The 18940-nt window shown below is 38.5% G+C and overlaps 1 protein-coding gene across 1 annotated transcript in view; it reads left to right on the forward strand.

Annotated features, from left to right (window-relative positions):
* The first annotated feature begins 827 nt into the window (after positions 1-827).
* LAMA3 (laminin subunit alpha 3) overlaps positions 828-18940 on the forward strand; it is a 157857-nt gene continuing 139744 nt past the window's right edge. Inside the window, exons 1-2 of the mRNA XM_063299956.1 lie at positions 828-1335; positions 9641-9793. Coding sequence (XP_063156026.1) covers positions 1033-1335; positions 9641-9793 — 456 coding nt within the window. The 5' untranslated portion in view covers positions 828-1032. The remainder of the gene's footprint in view (positions 1336-9640; positions 9794-18940) is intronic.

The following is an 18940-nucleotide window of genomic DNA, read 5'->3' on the forward strand; positions in this document are numbered from 1 at the left end:
GTCTTGTAATTTTATTTAAATTTGTAATCTGCACATTTTATTCCTATCTGGGCCCTCTTTTATTATTATGTTGCTGTTATTTCTCCTTATCAACATCTTCCAGAAATGTTGACAATAAGTTATAGGAAGCCATTGCCACTTCACTTTCGCTGCTGTGACCTTGAATGCTGAACCAGCTGCTACAGAGGAAGTGTCTTAATTTCCACACAGTGGATGAAAGATGGTTCTGACATTCTCCAGAAAAAGCTGAGTGACTTGCAGCATCCAGCGTTTTGTCTAGAAGAAATGTAAGTTGGAAATGAATTGAAATCCCATATGAAGTTGTCTCAGAAATGGCTTATTAAGTGAGGTAATGAAATTGGAGAGGGTAATTGTGAATTGTCTGAAGTCTGCTAGCTGGGAATCCTGGACATGGTGTTCCCAGTCTCAGTGTATCTGCAAGGCATCAAGTTGGGGAAAGTGTTAAAGTCTGAAGAAATTTTCTGTCTTTGAAATGTGTTTTGAATGCCCGCCTCGGCCCCTAATCCCACTGGGTTTCAAGCACCTTGTAACCTGATCCGATGGACGTTTAATCAGAAGCAGATCCCGCAGAGCTGAGAGAAGCGCGTACAGGATCGCAGCCCCGGGCGAAGCCATAATCTGATCTGGAGCCAGCAAGGGGTGACGCGTTTCCTCAGTCCTCGCCTCGCTTGCGATGGACTGGTGCTCCCTGCTAACGAAGCCAGCGCCGGGGCGTTATTACAGCTACAGGTGCTTTCTCGGCCGAGATCTTTCTGGAGATCGTCGCGCTAGAGCATTGCCCGTCTCCTCTCCCCGGCGCGCTCGACGGTGTCTTCCCTCGGGATCCCGCGACACTGGCGGCAGAGCAGCAGGAGGTGTCTTCGCCGCCGCCTCCTCCCCTCCGCTTTCCTTTTCGGTGCCCTCCGAGCTAATCAGAACACAAAGGGGCACAGGAGGGGCGGAGGCAGGCCGTCCCTCCTGGATCACTAATCCCGCGGGCGGCGTAAACAAATCCAGTCAAGGGGCGCGAAGATGGCGAGGAACCGGGCGGCGGCAACTGTCGTGACTGCCCGAACGCCGCCGGGCGCAGCGTTGGCAGGGATCGTCTTGGCGCTCTGGTCGTGCTGCCACCCCGCGGGCTCTGACTTGGCTCCTTCCCTGGGCGCCGGGGCGCGGGGACTTAGTCTCCACCCGCCTTACTTCAACCTGGCGGAGACAAGCCGCATTTGGGCAACTGCCACCTGCGGGCAGGACGAGAGCGGAAGGCCCCGCCTAGAGCTATTCTGCAAGCTCGTGGGGGGACCCGCTGCTTCCCCCGCCGGACAAACCATTCAGGTGAGAGGAACGACCGCGGGGTGGGGGGGAGTCGCGGGAGAGAGACTGGGAAGAAGAACAGAGAGAGCCGCAGCGCGCATAAAACTTTGAAATTGGATGAGTTACTCTTATAGTAGCAACCATTACGGTTGCAGTCCTTCACACTTGGGGCTGAGGTCCATGAATCTCAGACTTTTTTTCTGATGGGCATGCATAAAATCGCTTATGTAAGGGTGTAGTTAGTCTATTTTAACAGCTGTCTTCTTCATCAAGACAAGGTAATATGTAGAAGAGCAGACTCCTCCCTTTCTTCCCCTGTCACCGGTGGCACCGGTCCAGTGTGATCATACATGTATAGATCAAAGCAGGAGGCTCTGTGTAATGTGATTGGGTTACCACTACCTTTAATTTCCAATAGTTATATGGTGAGTTAGGTAGAGTTTCTTCATCAGATGTTTGTGTGACAAAAAGCTGCACCAGTTGAATTTCTGTGTCTAATGGGCTGGGGAAAAAAATGAAGTCAACCCAACATGCTGAAAGTCATTTCATCTACTTTAGCTACTCCTGTCTTAATCACTTTATTCTACTCATATTCTCATTATTGAAGCAAAGGTAATAGGTTGGTGTTTCTATGGGTTAAAGTCCTCTGAAATTAGGTCTTTCATTCTAGTGACCAATACTTCTCAGTGATTAGTACAGAGAGCAAAGGTGATAGGAGTGAGCAAAAAGGTCAGTGATACAGAGTATCTACTGGCATAGTTGCAGTGTGTTAATGAGGGTCTTCAACTCCCAGTTTTCATTTTTAGGCCTACTTCAAAGTATTACCATCGCTGTTCTGTCAATAATCAGAGACAGATTTGTGTTTGTTGATAGAAGTCATCCCAGTTCATTGAGCTCATAGGTAAACTGGTTCTTCTCTTTGGTTCTAGCTGGTCAATTTTCAGATGATAACTATTTATTTATTTATTTATTTAATTTTCTATCCCGCCTTTATTATTATTTTATAAATAACTCAAGGTGGTGAACATACCTAATACCCCTTCCTCCTCCTGTTTTCCCCACAACAACCCTGTGAGGTGAGTTGGGCTGAGAGAAAGTGACTGGCCCAAGGTCACCCAGCTGGCTTTCCTGCCTAAGGCGTACTTAAAAGCAGCACAGATCCTGTGATCCAGGCAATATTGGATGACATACTGTAGATTACTCAGAATAATTCCAAACAGGCTTCAAACCTGGTCTGGGTTGAAACAGCCTTGGTTGCTCTGGTAGATGATTTATACCAGGAATGGATGAGAGAAGTGCATCCCTGCTAATGCTTGTAGACTTTTCAATGGCTTTTGGTATCATCCTTCAGATTATCCCTCTTACCACTTACCTGATTTACCTTTAGAAGGCACTGAATTTCACCTCGTGTCTATTATCTTTGGAGTGTTATGAAGTTTCAACTTATTCTCCTATGCATAATTGTTGTGGGGAAAATGCCCACTTACTTGATCCTGCAGTCAGTCGGCAAGACTCAGAGATTCACTGTCCAGAGTCGCAACTCACCTGGATCGACTCCTGCAGAGTCCCTGACGCACAATTTAGTCCCCGCAACCCAACTGCACATCTCCAAAAAGGTTCTGAATTGGAGTGGAAAAAGGGCATGGGCCAAAACCGTGAACCTGGGAAAGTGGCAGGGGCACGCTGAATGTGGCAGACTGCCCTACTTCTTGTTCTTCCAATCCTGCTGACTGTGCCAAGCTGTTGTGAGAAAAATGCCCACTTACATTAGAAACCAAAGTGATTGGAGAGAGTTGAAACGAAGTATTCTTTATTGGCAAGCACAACAGTGATCACTGGGCTCCTTGCTAAAAGGAACACAGATAAGCCCCAAACAAAGCAAATTTTACTGGTTATATACCTTTGGTTTGTTATGTAGCAATGATAAAGAAAATACTGTAAATCATACTGTGACCTATATAACTGGAATGTCTTTGTTAACACTTAGGAGATGACCTTATTGTGCTGCCTCTTAAAAAAAAAAGGAGAATTACTGAGCATTGTTATAAAACTGTATCAGAATTTATGGGGAGAGTTTTGAAACCCATAATAGTTGCTGGTCTGCCTTCCCATGGTGGCTTATCTTCCATGGAACAAGGTTCCATTTGTCAATGAATAAACAAATGTGTGATTAAACTCTTGACAATCTTTACACTATTTACAAGTCCTCGCTCTGATTCATCTCTGCCTCCCTGTTATAATGATCATCACTGTGGTTGTTACTAGTAAAAATGATTAAAACCAGATTGTAAAATGAGTATGTTCTTCTTTGATGCTTAGATTTTTTTTCATTTCCAAGCACTCTGGTTATCAAAGGCTGAATAATATAAAGAAGTCTAGTCCATGTCCCCAAACCAGATGCCTTGCTGAAGCATTGAGCTACATTTCTCATCATTCTTAGCATGTCAACTTATCATAATGGCTGAAATAGAGGGGATGGAATCCAATAGTTTTAGAAAGCATTCAGTTGAGAAAGTTTGTCCTGTGCTGTATAATCATCTTCCTTATTAAAGGAAATGTGTGCACTCTTCCAGTCTTAACTCCTGGCTTCCTTTTGTGTACGATAAAGCAATACTACATCACAATCTACACAGTTGGTTGCCATGGCAAGAAGGGTTTAAACAGATGGGCCTCCTTTTAACAAATACAGAAACTTTAGCTGTCATAAAGTACTACTTGAGAAGTTGCCTGCCCAAAGATCCTGGGCAAATGTGATAACCAAAGCAATGTCTCTGGGCAACAAAATAGTGGCATTATCAGCCTGTTTTTGCTATAGTGAAAAGAAGAATCCATAGACATCTTTTCAGGGTTGGGTTAAAGAAAATAAAATCCCTTCAGGTGCTTTGGCAGCAACTTGTAGGATCTTGTCTGTTAGGAGTCAGAAGAAGAATAAAATCTAACACAAGTGATGCACTATTACGCATGATCAATTCTGCATGTACACTGAGAATAGCTAAGAAGTTTGTCCTGAAAATTAGCTACCAGGCCTCTTCTAAATCAATCCAATTATTTGCCATGTATGTATCTGAGTTGCATGCATTTCAATTGAGTTCTGATAATTTTATATGAATATAGGTGTGTGAAGACACATACACAAAACAGATTCAGTTCTTCTTTTTCATGGGGAATACTGTAATATCTATTGGATATGAATTAACAGAAACTACTTGTATGAACAATAGGATATTTGAGAAAAAAGTATTATCCTGAAGGATAAATTTAGAGTTACAGATTTACCATATTTAATAGTACAACTGCATTTTTATACTCATTTTCCTGGAAGTAAGCACCATTAAATTCAAAGAAATTTACTTTTGAGCAGACATATATAAGAATTGTATTGCTAATGGTTTTAAGAACCATTGCAACAGTCTTAATACTTTATGGGCTTCTTGAAAAAGGAAACCTTTTCCTCTCATCAGCAATACAACACACAGCAAAGAAATGCAGTCCTCTGTCCCTGCTCTGTGAATACCTAGCCTGTTTTTGCAGACTAAAAATATTTGCAAATTTAGTCACATTACAATAATCCATACTAGCCTTTCCCAGTCTGGGGAAACTACACTAAGACTACATCTCCCAGAATTCCTACCCACCTTGGCCAATTGTCCTAGAAGCTGTTGTCTGGAACATCTGGATGGCATCAGGTTGGTCAAGATTGATCTAACCAGAGGAAAAATACAGAAATGCTTCTTTGTCAATTTATGAAATTAATGCTCTGGGGTTTAATAATTAATGTAGTTATATTGCTGACATACGTTAGAATAAAAAAGAATAGGAGAATTTTTCTTATTTAATATTTGTCATGGAGCTTTTGGGTGAGAGGTCGGATGTGATTTGTGCCAGGTCCAAGATCTCAGTAGGGTTTTTGGCAGATCTACCCTGGCAGAAGAAAGCGTGCCATTCTGCTTGCATATTTGATTGAATGGGAAGCCATCAAAGTCCTTCTCTCCAGCTTCATCAAAGCCTCATTCAGACACATAGCAAGAATGCTTCTGTAGCTTACCACTTATTGTGGTTCAAGAGGGATTCTACATTCTTTCAAAAGGTTGGGAAATCAGCCACAGCAATGCATACATTATCACACTGTTTCAACTCTTGAATTACTGGAACTGTTTTCACACAGAAATAGGTACCATGCACTAAATAGCTTAAACTAAAGGTTTAAACAAACATGTCCCCACATACACAGATGTATCCAACTGAACGGGACAGTTGGGGAAAATGGCACATTCCAGATAGTCAGAAGGTTAAGATAAACAACATAAGCAACTGGAGATTTACCTGAGATTTATTTTATTATTTATTTGTGCAGTTTATCTGTCACGTCAATCGTCATGGATTCTAGGCAGTTTACAGATATGATGTGCTTGTTTCAAGATGTTTTTTTTTTCCAGACAAAGTGATTTGAAATAATATGTATTCAAACTTAAAAGGATATAATAGTTCTGGCAGGCTCTGAGTGGTCTCATATTGTTCAAATTTCTTCTAAAGTTATAGTTATAAGTTACTTTCAAGAATGGGTGACAATTCTATGTGTCGGCAGGCTAACACTGTATAAACACCCAGGATCCTGGATAATATTTAATTATTCCCTTCACTCAGCCTTAGCCAGTGGCATCTGCACTGATATTTAATTAGGCATTTTAGAACTTTCATGTATACATGCTTCCTTGGAATAACCCCAAAATTTATGGGACTCCATGGGATTTAAATCTGACTAGACATGTGTCTGGTTGTGAAGTTCTTCTGGGATGAGGGAGCTATAATGGGTGATTTTATCAAGTTCCATCAAAGCAACAAACTTGGAAGCAAAAAGGGAAAACTGTATGGGAGGACTAACAACAAAACCATTTGCAAGTTGCAAGTAAGAGATTTAATCCCTGGCTGTCATCTCTAGGGATACTGATAAAAATAATGGGAAAAACTTTACTCTGTGTAAGATCAGAGAACGACTCCTAGCTAGAATAGGTGATTTTGAACTAGTTCTCCAGTATCCCCATAACATTTTTGTTGCAAATCTTTGCTGCAAAAGTTTAGCATCTCCTTAGCTTCTGATGAGTTTCATAGGATAAAGCCGAGAGGCAATTTAAGATGATCCTTAAATGAATCCAGGAAGTATGCTTTACAGCAGCATTTTTGTTCTATGAGTTAATATTGAAGATCACGATCCAGCAATGGCCAGGGTAACCCACTCTCCCTCTCCTGCACAGATAGCTTTTATTCTACCCCACCCCCCATTCAGATGCATACAGGTAGTCCTTGACTTATATTCAGAGTTATGACCGTGCTGAAAAAAGTGACTTAAGACCAGTTCTCACACTTACAACTGTCACAGCAACCCTGCAGTCATGTGATCAAAATTCAGGTGCTTGGCAACCAGGCGCTCGCACTTATGACAGTTGTAGCATTCTGGGGTCATGTGATCACCATTTGCAACCTTCCCAGCTGGTTTTCGACAAGCAAAGTCACTGGAGGAAGCCAGATTCGCTTAATGACTGTGGTGGTTCACTTAATGACCACAGCAATAAAGGTTGTAAAATTGGGTATGACTCACTTAACAACTGCCTCGCTTAGCAATGGGAGTTCCAGTCCCAATTGTGGTTGTAAGACGAGGACTATCTGTACTGAAAATAACAATTTTCAATATATCCCCCACTATGCTGTTCAGCTCAATAGAATAAATACCGTAGGTCATTCATACCACCTTAAAATGATATCTTTTCACATCCAAATTTGCTCAACTTTTGCCTTTCTGTGAGATCCTTTGGATCTTGTGCCTTGACTTGGCAATTCCCCAGTATTTGGAAGCAAGTAAAGCCCTGAAAAACCACTATTTCAGGGTGCCAGAAATATCTTGCATGTTCCACAGTGAACTGGTTTTGGTTGACTCCTGCACTGTGATCCTTCAAGGCACTCCCAATAGATCCAGTTCTTTTCTTCTCCCTTGGAGGAGAAGAGGTTTTGAAGATAGCAAGGAGCCTCAACAAAAGCTTAGTGGATGGAGGGGGCAATCTGGCAGTCTAAATTTGGCCTTTGGCCTGTAGATTCCTCATCTCTGCCTTAAAAGGATGGATATGTATGTATGTATGTATGTATATAGTTTTGACCTTTGTGTTGACAGAATCATTAGTGCTGTACTTTTGGAGTTTCTAATCATTACATTTGGGCAGATATTTTTTCTTATATGCCCTGTATAAGGCCAATCCAATACAGAGGATATATGCTGTCATGTGTTCATGGATCACTTAAAGTATTTGGAATAAGTATTGGAATTTGGAGGAGGATGCATCTTCAACAAAAGTCTAGAAAGAATGGATGGTAAAATTACAGATATCCGTAGGCTGCTTCCATGATCCCAGCACTGGAAACAGACACATGTGTTTTGCTGCAGACAAGCCTGTGATGTGGAATGCCTTTCTGAGATAGTGCTGGGAGCAGAGAAAGCCTTGTTCAACAACTTTTTTTTCTTTTCTGCCATCTTTGTTGGCAGTTCTTGTGGAATGTACTTTAAATAACTGAAATGCTTGCTATCCCAGAGTGATTCTTGATGCACATGTTAGAAAATGTCTCTAAAACTCCAGGTGACCCAGTTAGCTTAAAAGAGCTCTTCTATATAGCCTTATTCATTATCTGGGGGAAAGTGGCTTAGTCTGATGGGTAGCAGAGGGCTAGAGGTATGAAGACACTGTTCCCCAGTTACCATCAGCTTCATCACTGCCATCACGTTTATGGTATATGCTGATTTCCCATATTTTGCTCAGTGCTGCCAGCAAGCCCCGTAAAACAAAAATATAGAATCACACTGTATCAAACATATTTCACTAATAATATTTTGACTTTAGAAAATTAACAGAGAATCTACATAGTTACATGAACAGTTATACAAATTAGGGGAAGACTAATTATATATAAAGCTTCTGTATGTTGTTGTTGTTGTAAGTAGTTATGAAACTTCCTGTTTTTTTAGAACTATGATGTGGGCAGTAAAACAAATACAAATTTCAAATACAAATTTTATGGATTGACACAATCCTAGTTACCCCTGTGAACAACATCCACTGACATTTCTGTTGAACATAGCATAATGAATGTATCCCTTTCTGAATTAAGTACATGCATTAAAGTACATGCATTCTTTTTCTTCCTTTCAAAATACCTTCACAAAAGTATTAATCAACTATGGATTTTTCTGTTGGATAGCATAGTTACTATTGCTTTTCAAGCATTTCAACTGATTATTTTACTTTTTTTTTTGCCAAGAAAGAAAAATAAGTTGTTTCCATACCAGCTCATTTTTCTGAAACTGCTATCCTTTGTTGGGGTCTGCTTTTTATTGGGATTTGCAGTCTAGTCTTTCTGTGTGTCTTCTTATTTTTGAGACCTAATTTGTGTTGGAGGTCCAAATTCAGTGATACTGGCTCTTCTACACTTCATGTCCTACTGACCACAAGTGCACTATAGGATGTAGTTAGGGATTTAAGGATTTATTCTGTGACAGCTCTTTGTCTAACTTTGCTGGCTGTTTGTTTAAGAGTCTGCTAATATGAGGTTGCTTCCTTTGGTTTTTCCTCCTAGGCACAGATCCACAGAGCACATGCCTTTTGACTCTTCTTCTGATAGAATATAGTTAATTAGGTGCTGGGCTTTGCCCATCCCTATAATATATGTTGTGTAAATAAATCTCCTTTATGTTATAAAACCTGCTTCACTGATCATTGCTCAGTTAGAGTCTACTCTCTTAGGAACACTTACATGTACACAGAGAGTGCTTCAGCCTCCATCAATTTGTTCAGGATTTTTTCCCAAACAAAATCCAGTTGTTAGTCCAATCTGTGCCACGCTAGGAGGTGAAGCACCGTGAAGGTTTTTAAACCAACTGTGCCTTCCTTTTTGCTTCTGTTCATTGCTTCTTATTTAGTATGGTACTGATTGAGCTTAGTGATCAGTTAGAGTCAATTAGTCAGCAAGTATTTGATATTTTTATAGTTATTTTAATAGTTAATTTTCTTTCTTGGAGACTCACATTACAGAATTTTGGCCATGGAGAAGAACATTGCTGGCTATTTAGAAGTACATTGCCATTTGGAGTTACACTTTAATTCTGCTTCCAGGTAACTCCAGAAAAACAAGAGTTTTGTTGTGGAAGAATCCACTTTTATCTCTATTCCTGTATTAAGCTGTTTTAGGCATTTCTGGGGAAATGACTGTACAACTTCTGAATCTTTCAGTACAACAAAATTTGAATGGTCATTGATTGTTACATCTTTTTGTTCATCTGTTTCAGGGCCAGTTTTGTGACTATTGCAATGCTGCTGATCCTAATAAGGCTCGTCCAATAGACTATGCTATAGATGGAACAGAGCGCTGGTGGCAAAGTCCTTCTCTCTCCTTAGGTTTGAAGTATGATGAAGTAAATGTTACTTTGGATCTAGGACAGGTAAGTATGGGTGCTGCTTACCATGTTGCTGACTTAGACAGTTTGGTTCTATGCATGTGGTTCAAGTTAACATGGAAGCATTTTGTAATAAGGTGGTGTGCATTAACCTTACCAGCCTCTCCCAGCTTGGCATCCTTCAAATACATTGGATCAAAACTCAAAAATTTCTCCATTGGTATGAAAGTGCACAAAATTCCCCCTTCGATTTTGCTCTCATAATAACTCTGAGAGGTAAATCAGGTTGTGAGACTATGCCTAGGTTCACCTATCATGCAAATCATGGTCTTTTAAAGCATAGCTTATTGAATAAACTACAATTGGCTGGGTTCCCATCTCATGTTAAGACATAATTTATTTCTGAATTCCACCAGAAATATTAAAATAATAAGCAATATAGAGACAAATTTTTATCTATATTTTACTAAAGAAACCAATTTTTCATTATAATACTGTGATGGAATGTGAGGGTGACCTTGGAAGATGAGGAGAAGAGATGTCACCTAAGGAACAATCAGATAAAAGAGAAAGGAGTGCGCAACAGAGTAACAGCCACAGAAAGAAACTTAGGAAGGACCTGCCCTAATTACTCAGGGGGTAAATAAGGAGGGTGGGAGATTTGAGTCTTGCAAGATTCTGTTAATGTAGCCTTACAGTAAAGTAGAATTAGCTCATCTAGTTGTGTTTCCTGTCTGGTTTACCTGGGAGGGCTGACAAATATCAAGTTACCACATTTAGTTGCTTAGTATATTATAACAAAACTAACAAATTCAGAGCAACCATAGGCTAATAAATTAAAATCAATAGAGGAGTTCTAACAAGGGTGCACAGGATTAGACATCAAAGTCCCCAAACCCTTTCTCAGCTGTTCCTCCTGCTGTTCAGACTGCTTCTATTATGTTGGTGGAGCCCATGCTGGGGTTTAATCCAGTTAGCTTGTTTGTTCTTTTTTCTTCCTAGGGAAACATGCAATGCATTGTTAGGAAATCATTAGCTCTACTATACTGTAAGCCATTCATTAAAATATGCACAATTAGAGGAAAGGTGTTGCAAACAGATCCAAATACTTTTTGAAAAATGTCATGTTCCTCTTATTCTCCCTGTGATTCATTCCCTTCCTATTCGATAAATATAGGATTTCAGAATTTATTAATGAGGGGGAAGTGTTGTGGAACAAATTCTTCTCGTGTTCTCTCTCCTCCAGAGTAAAAAACCTAAATGTTTTTTTGGCTTGCAAGCATTTTAGAGCATTGCTATGGAAAGGGGAGATTCTAGCTGCTCGCGTTCATAAAAGGTATTGTTTAGCATTGTTCCCTGGGCTGTGTTAATTGTTGAAGCTGGTTTTGTTTATGAAGTTGAGCCAAAAATCACAAAAGTAATAGAAACTTATAGAATTCTACAGTACTACCAATTTTAAATGAGATTCATAGTGAGATCCATTAACCCAAAGGAAATTTAACCACAGCTAATTCACAGTTCCTTGTCTCAGTGGTAAAATTCATATATCACACCAAGCTATGACTTAAACCATTGCTTGTTGACTTGGCTGGGTTCACATCTCAAGTTAAGTCAGAACCAAACAAAGCTCATTGTGTCTAGATCCAAGCTAGTTACAAAGGGTTTCTCTCTTCTCCTAATAATTTTAATCAGCATAGGAATACAATTGAATCTCACATGCAATTCTTTTAATCTTATATTTTTAATGCGCCATTTAGGAAAAAAATTGTGAATCAAATAAAATTCTTCATTTGCCTAGCCTTCAAGCCCAGATTTTTTTAGGACAAAGCACTCAAAGCTGTAGAAAGACAAATCTGTCACTTCTGTTTTTTCCTAAATGCAGTTTTTAATTAGTAGTTCCTTCTGTCTGTGTCAAAAACTAAGAATTTTCAAACGTTCAAAGAAAATGAACCAAATGAAATCCTCACTCTATATAAATTGGTAGCCCATCTCAAAAATGATAGTGGGGGGAAATTTCCTAGCTTAATTTCCATTAAGGAGGCTTCCTAGCTTGGAGGAAGGAAGGAAGGAAGGAAGGAAGGAAGGAAGGAAGGAAGGAAGGAAGGAAAGCTTTTTAATAATGTCCTCCTTGAACAGGCATTCTTCTGTTCTCCTGCAGCATAGTGATAGGCCCATTCATATTAAGCAAGATGACAAGATGCATAACACTATGAGTGAATTGCAGCTTATTAGAATTCCAAATTGGTGTGTCTCCCTTAACTGAAGAAAATATTATGTACCTTGCCCGCAGTGAGAAACTGCAGGTAACAATGCAATCATAAACATGGCTACCATTTCTGATTCCTCTTCTCCTGTTTTCTCCTCCTCCTGGTTCTCCTGTTGCTGTTTGCTGCCTTACCTGTATTCTTACCTCAGCTTCATCCTTCCTATCTTCCCTTCAGTAATTATAGCTCCTTCCAGTTGTATCCTGAGTTGCTCACCAAGTCTTGGGAGAATATATCCTTGGCTTTCCAAATACTCTTATTTTGTTTCTAGATGCCATATATTCTCCCATATAAGCCAAGAATTTTAGGTGTCAAAATACACCCCAAAATCAGGTTTGGCTTGTCTGCAGATGGGCTTATCCACAAGTGTATATGGTAATACTTTTTTAAAGGACCTGTATTTCCCATATATATTCATGTATAAGCCCATCTGTGCATAAGCAAACTCCCGATTTTTTAAACCAAAATATGAAAAATGTGGGTTGGCTCATCCAGGAATGGTACATTTTTCATGGTATTTTGGTTAAACATTCGAGGGTTGGTTTATACATGGATGGGCTTATACATGAGTATATATAGTGTATATATATATATATATTTGCCCCTTTTCTTTCCCCATTGTCAAAGGCTTCCTTGCCTTCTGTAGAGGCAAAGAGGTCTAAGAGGCGAGTGAAGTCAATGATGTATTTTCTGTTGAAGTCACAAAAGTAGTGACTCAGAATACCCATGGCATTCAATCCCCCTTTTAAGTTGCCACTGATTTTCAGCAGCACATTATAAAATCTTATGAAGTACTATGGATAAGTTCCCAGTGATGTCTCTTAAATTCTATGCAGCTGTGCAAAGTAGATCCATACTGTCTGTCCCAGTTCTTAGTGGACAGGGTGTTTAACACAGTCTCTTCCAGGTGAAAAATTGTGGGTTCATCAAATGCAGGCCTTGTACCTTCTCCCAAATGCAGTGAAGCAGCATAAAACAATATGATTGAGAAACAGTACAAGATACTAGATTTCCATTGCCCCAGGTAAAGTACTAAACACATTCATAAATGCATGCACAGACATGTGTGCTTATATACACATCTTTAATAAGATCAGTGGAGTGCAGAAAATGTCTGGAAAAGTAGTCACTGAAATATTGGAAAAGATTTTGGAAAAAGCAAAACTAACACTAGAGGCCATTGATTTAAGATATAGTGAATTTATATTAAATACTATATTTAGAAAATGTCCCCATTTTCAGAGCAATTAAGCAGGAGAATGTGCTGTTAAGGAAATCTGTGGGGTCTGCTTCTTGAGGAAGTGAGAAAGATTTTTACAAGCATCTTCTGAAGATGCTTTAAATATAGATTGTCCGGCCAGTGATTTTGTAGCTTAGGTTAAATATTCTGCTGCCTGCCTTTTCTTTCTTCCTTTCTTTTATATACTGGCAAGTACCAAGGTGATGGCAGTTGAGAAAGTATCATTTTATTTGTGGTAAGCAGCTGATTTCAATTTGTATGTGTATTTACTATGATTCATTAAACTTGCCTGTCTAACTTGTTGCATCACTTTTGTTATGCGCAGACTTCAATATCACAGTATTTTACCACTTTACTAAAGCTGTAGGTTTGCACATGGTAATTCTGATCTTCACAGAATTATTACTTTGATGTAATGGTTATGGCTAGGACCTGGAAGTCCCCTGGTCAATTTCATCTTTAGCCATGGAAACTCAGCGGGTAAAATTGGGCCTGTCGAAATCTCTTATCCAACTTACCTTTATTGTATGGAATACAGTGTATGTCACCTTATGCTCTTGTAGGAAAGGTGAGGCATAAATCTAACAGATAAATAAGATGGATTAAAAAAAAAAGATGCCATGGAGCTCTTATACTGTAGAATTCTTTTCAATTCTGGAACATTGGATGCATGAAATCATTAACTATTCTTAATGCAGAACTGCAAACTACTTCAATAACATCACGATACCAAACCCTATTCTTTTTCCTAGCTATAATTATTTTTGATTCAAGATCCAAGCAGAGAAAAGTGGACTGTATGGCTTTGTGAAGTCCTTTGTCAGAACTGACTGACTGAAGAAAGTTGAAACATCTTCCTGTCTACAAATTGTCCCTTGAAAATCAAACCACACCCCATGGTGCTCTAGCTTGGAAAGATATCTATTTCCATATCCATATCTATAGCTCTAGCTATGGGGAAAATACAAACACACACATACACATACACACATATACACACACACGTATACTATATATATATATATATATGTATGTATATATATATATATATATATATAAAGTACACACATACATACACACAATGCATACTTTTAAAAAGGGAGATAAAAACTAATACAAACTAATATATAGTAAGGAAGAAAAAAGAAAAGGAAAGAAAGAGAAAGCTAAAAGTGCAAGAAAAGAAAAAAAGTAGAAGAAAAATAGAAAAGAAGAAAAATGATACAAAGGAGTGGCTTCCAATATTCTTCACAGCAGTTATAAGTAGAATTATATTTTAACTTCTCTTTCTAAAGTTACATTATGATTCTCTTCTTTCTATAATCTATCCTGTCTAATCATCAAAGCCATAAATCACAAGTTGATTTTTTCATTTTTATGCAAAAAATCAATAACCATAAGGTCTCCAATAAATGTAGATACTGTCTTTCTCTAATCAAAGAAGTTAGTTTATCCATCTTAGCAAGATCTGTCAATTTCACCAACCATTCCTCCATAGTGGGTAGTGTCTAATCTTTCCATCTTTGTGCATATAATAATCTTGCTGCAGTAATCATATATTGAAGTAATCTTCATATTGTTCACATTTCCAACATACATTTAAAGTGCCTTTATACATCGTAGACAATTTCTCTGGCATCATGTACCAATGATACATCATTTTATAAACATTCTCTTTAAGATCATAACATAATGTAAATTTCAACCCCTTTAACCACATATTTTTCCATTGATCCATCTGAATGTTATAACCAAAATTCTTAGCTCACTTTCTTTAACCTGTTTTTCCTCTGTTTCAAATTTCAACAAAAGTTTATACATTTTAGCAATTACATGTTCATCTACAGTACAGTTTTACTTCAAATTCTCTCTTACTTTGCTCCATACCATAAGTCTTTTTGTCCATTTTTAATCTTTCTGATAACTGTAAATGGGGAAACCATTGACTACTAAATCCTTCTGCTATTAGTTGCTCTCTTGATTTAAACTTAAATTCTCCTTGATGGTTTTCCATTCCTCTTCTGTGGACTGCTTCTTGAACTAAGATCCACAGGTGTGTTTTATATCTATTCCTTATTCTCAATATGGCATGTCTAATAAAATTGTTTTTAAAATCCACATTAATTTTAACTTTATCATTTCAAAAATATCCATGCCATCCAAACTTCATGTCAGATCTTCTAACTCTAAATGTCTCTTGCTTCTCAGCAACATCCATTCTTTCATCCAGACAAGCTACAAAATACAATTTCAAATTTGGTAAACCCAGTCCTTCTCTTTCCATTGTATCTTGTAACACTTTATATTTAACATGTTTTTTCCCTTGCTATATAAATTTAGATATATCTTTCTGCCATTGTTTGAATGGTACATCAGTTGTCAAAACAGGTATTGTCTGAAACAAAAACATTCTTGACAAAACATTCATTTTTATCACTGAGATTCCCCCAAACAATGGTAATTTTAATTTTTCCCATCTTGACATGTCCTTCTTAATTTCATTCCATGTCTTAACATTCATATTTTTTGTTAACATCTTTGTCTTCTGATTATTCATCCTAAATCCTAATAACATACCAAGGTCTTTAATTTTTTCATTAATGTTTCTACTCCCTCTAATGGATCTTCCAAAACTAACACTAAATCATCTGCAAATGCGCTTAATTTATAAGTTTCTTTTTTAATCTTAACTCCCATAATTCTCTCATCTAGTCTTATGTCTCTATTCAGTACCTCAAGAACTAAAATGAGCAAGAGTGGAGACAATGGACATCCTTGTCTTGTCCCTTTTAGAATCTCACAAGGTTTTGTTAGTGGTGCTCTAGCTTTTAGAGATTTCAAGTTCCTGCTTGTTTCCAGATTTTTTTTTCAAAAAAACTTCCCTAACTTAATTTTCCTTTTTTTTTTGCAGATCAGTATCTTACTCAAATTGCACAGACTGAGAGGATCTTGAAAAAAGTTACACTATCTTTTTTACTGTGTTGCAATATAGTTATTTTTGAGTTCCTCATCATTGCACCTATAAGCAACTTGCTAAAGGGGTCAAGAAACATTCCCCCAATTTTTGATGTAAATTAATAACTTCTGCATTCAGGTCCAAACTTGCCTGCATGATGAAGAAACCTCTCTGAAGTATTTTCCTCCCTCCCTGTCTCTGCATTATAGACAAAGCCAGGGAAGTAGTATGTGCAGTCAGGCTTTTTATGGGGTTGGTCCTAGTACTTGAATTTGAGTTCAGGCAACGAAATTGCTTGGGCTGAATCATATAAAAGGATCAAGAACCACTAGTATACAAAATGGGCTTCTCAAATAGGGATATTCCTTTGTAATCTTGGGACAGTTTTGCTTGGTTTATAGTTTTCCAGTCAGAACCACTCATTTCCTTTAAACATTGCTCCATCACTGGATTAATTGTATTGGAACGCATGAGGTTTTTTTCTTGCCGAAACTCTAAAATGACCAAAAACCCTGTGTTATATAATTCTGTGTTCAGTAGAGCTCTATTAAAAATATATGCCATATTATTTCAATTATTAAATTACCAGGAGTACATGGGATATGCATTTGTGTATTGTGAAACGTAATGAATAAGAAATAGAAATAATAGAAGAAATGTTAGTTCCCTTCAGGCAAAGAAAGTGGTTGACTTGAATTACTTACTGCTGGTGGATTACAAATTAAAGAGGGTTCAGAGAAGGTCAACAAAGATAATACAGCTACTTGAGGACACACCTTATGAAGACAGGTTGAATGAACTTGGGATGTTTAGTCTGGAGAAAGAAGAGTGAGGGGAAACTTGACAGCTATATCCAGGTACATAAAGGGAAGCTATAGCGAAAATGGTCAAAAGCTATTTTGAGTTTTATGTTGCTGGCCCACTGGATAGAGAAGAGTGGCAGGAAGAGTTATTGTATTCAGCAAACCACTAGATTTGTTTATTACATCTCTATTTTGGAGGCATAATCCAAGCCTCCGCAACATATCACAAAATCAGCCTCCCAAACTATCCTTTTTCCTATGTCAGCTGGAAGGAGATGATATTCTGTTTGTAGCTTTGATTCTGTTAAGTTTTTATGGAAAGACAACTCAACAACTTTGAGAAATGAGTAAAAAATCCAAGGCTAGAAGGTAAAAGCCATCCAGTGCTCCCTCATCTAGATGTACTGGTTCATCTTCATCAAATGTACAGTAGACTGAGCTAGTCGTAATGAATTTGGTTGATATTATAGAGTAAATAGGCCAAGCCTTATGACACTATTCCAAGCAAAACAACATGAAAATTAATGTTGACAGAATACTTATATGATGGAATGTGAGGGTGACCTTGGAAAACAGAGGAAAGAGATGCTGCTTAGGGGATGATCAGATAAAAGGAAAGTTAGTCCACGAGAGGGTAATGGTCTAAAGAAGAAACTTAGGGAAGACGCACCCTGACCACTCAAGTGATAAATAGGGAAGGCAGGAGATTTGTACTTTCAGACTTGCAAGTTTCTGTTAATGTAGCCTTAAAATAAAGTAGAATTTGTTTGTCTAATCGTGTTTCCTCTTTGATTTACCTGGAAGGGCTGGCAGTTTAAAAAGAGTGAAACTGAAGGCTTGTGTGATAAAAATTGCTCACACTAAAGTAATTTCATTGAATTTACATATATCCTAGGTTCAGGAGTCTAGTTACATGCACCCACCTTATCTTTGGAAATAAAAATATTGTTTTGTTAATATTACACTTCTTATATTTGCTTGGTATTTCACAGTTAATGAAATTTCCCTTCGTTTGGGATAATGTATCCCAATATTAATATTTTGGGCACATTTTTTGGTGTTATGTGAATTGATCCCTGCTAAATTGAGAAGGAAGCATGAGACATGGATATGATACATACTTTTAATCTTCTCACCCTTTTAACAGTGTATCTTGCTGTTGGGAAGTAAAGGTTTTGCTCAGAGAAACATGCAATTCTCACCTTTGGATCCTCACCATTGAGGAGGTCTCCCCGCACCCCCAATTGCAACACTAGAAGGCAGTCTTAATGAAGACCCCAGATGGGAACAGGGCAAGGACAAAACATTTTGTTACCTGAAATGGAGCAGCACCCAGAGGACAGTTAAAAGCCGTTTTCCACTCGTCCCCTTCCTTTATGCGAATGCGAAAGTAGGCTTCCCTTAAATCCAATTTTGAGAATATTTTGCCTTTGGACAGATGTGATAACATGTCTTTGATTATGGGCAAAGAATATTTATTTGATATTGATACCACATTGAGCCTGCGGAAATCTGTACATAACCTTAAGGAACCATCCTTCTTTGGTCTAAATAGAACAGGTGCCCCCACCGGGGAGTTTGCCGGCTCAATGAAACCCCTAGCAAGATTTTTGTCAATGAATTCCCTTAGCGTAGCTAGTTCTTTCGGAGACATGGGGTAGATTTTTGGCGGAGGTAATTTCACATTAGGGAGGAAGTCAATGGCACAGTCTGTCTTTCGGTGAGGTGGCAATGTATCTGCCTCCTTCTCCCCGAATACCTCAGCTAGATCCTGGTATTGGCTGGGTAGTCCCTCGAGAGGTTGAAGTGTTTGTACAGTGGTGTGCGCTACCCCTCCACCTCCATGTCGTCTAGGAGATCCTTTTCGGGTACTTTGTAAAATCCATCCGCAAAGGTGACAGTTCTATGTAGCCAGTTGATGAAAGGATT

The sequence above is a fragment of the Candoia aspera genome, chromosome 3 (genome assembly GCF_035149785.1).
Source record: "Candoia aspera isolate rCanAsp1 chromosome 3, rCanAsp1.hap2, whole genome shotgun sequence".
Lineage (NCBI taxonomy): Eukaryota > Metazoa > Chordata > Lepidosauria > Squamata > Boidae > Candoia > Candoia aspera.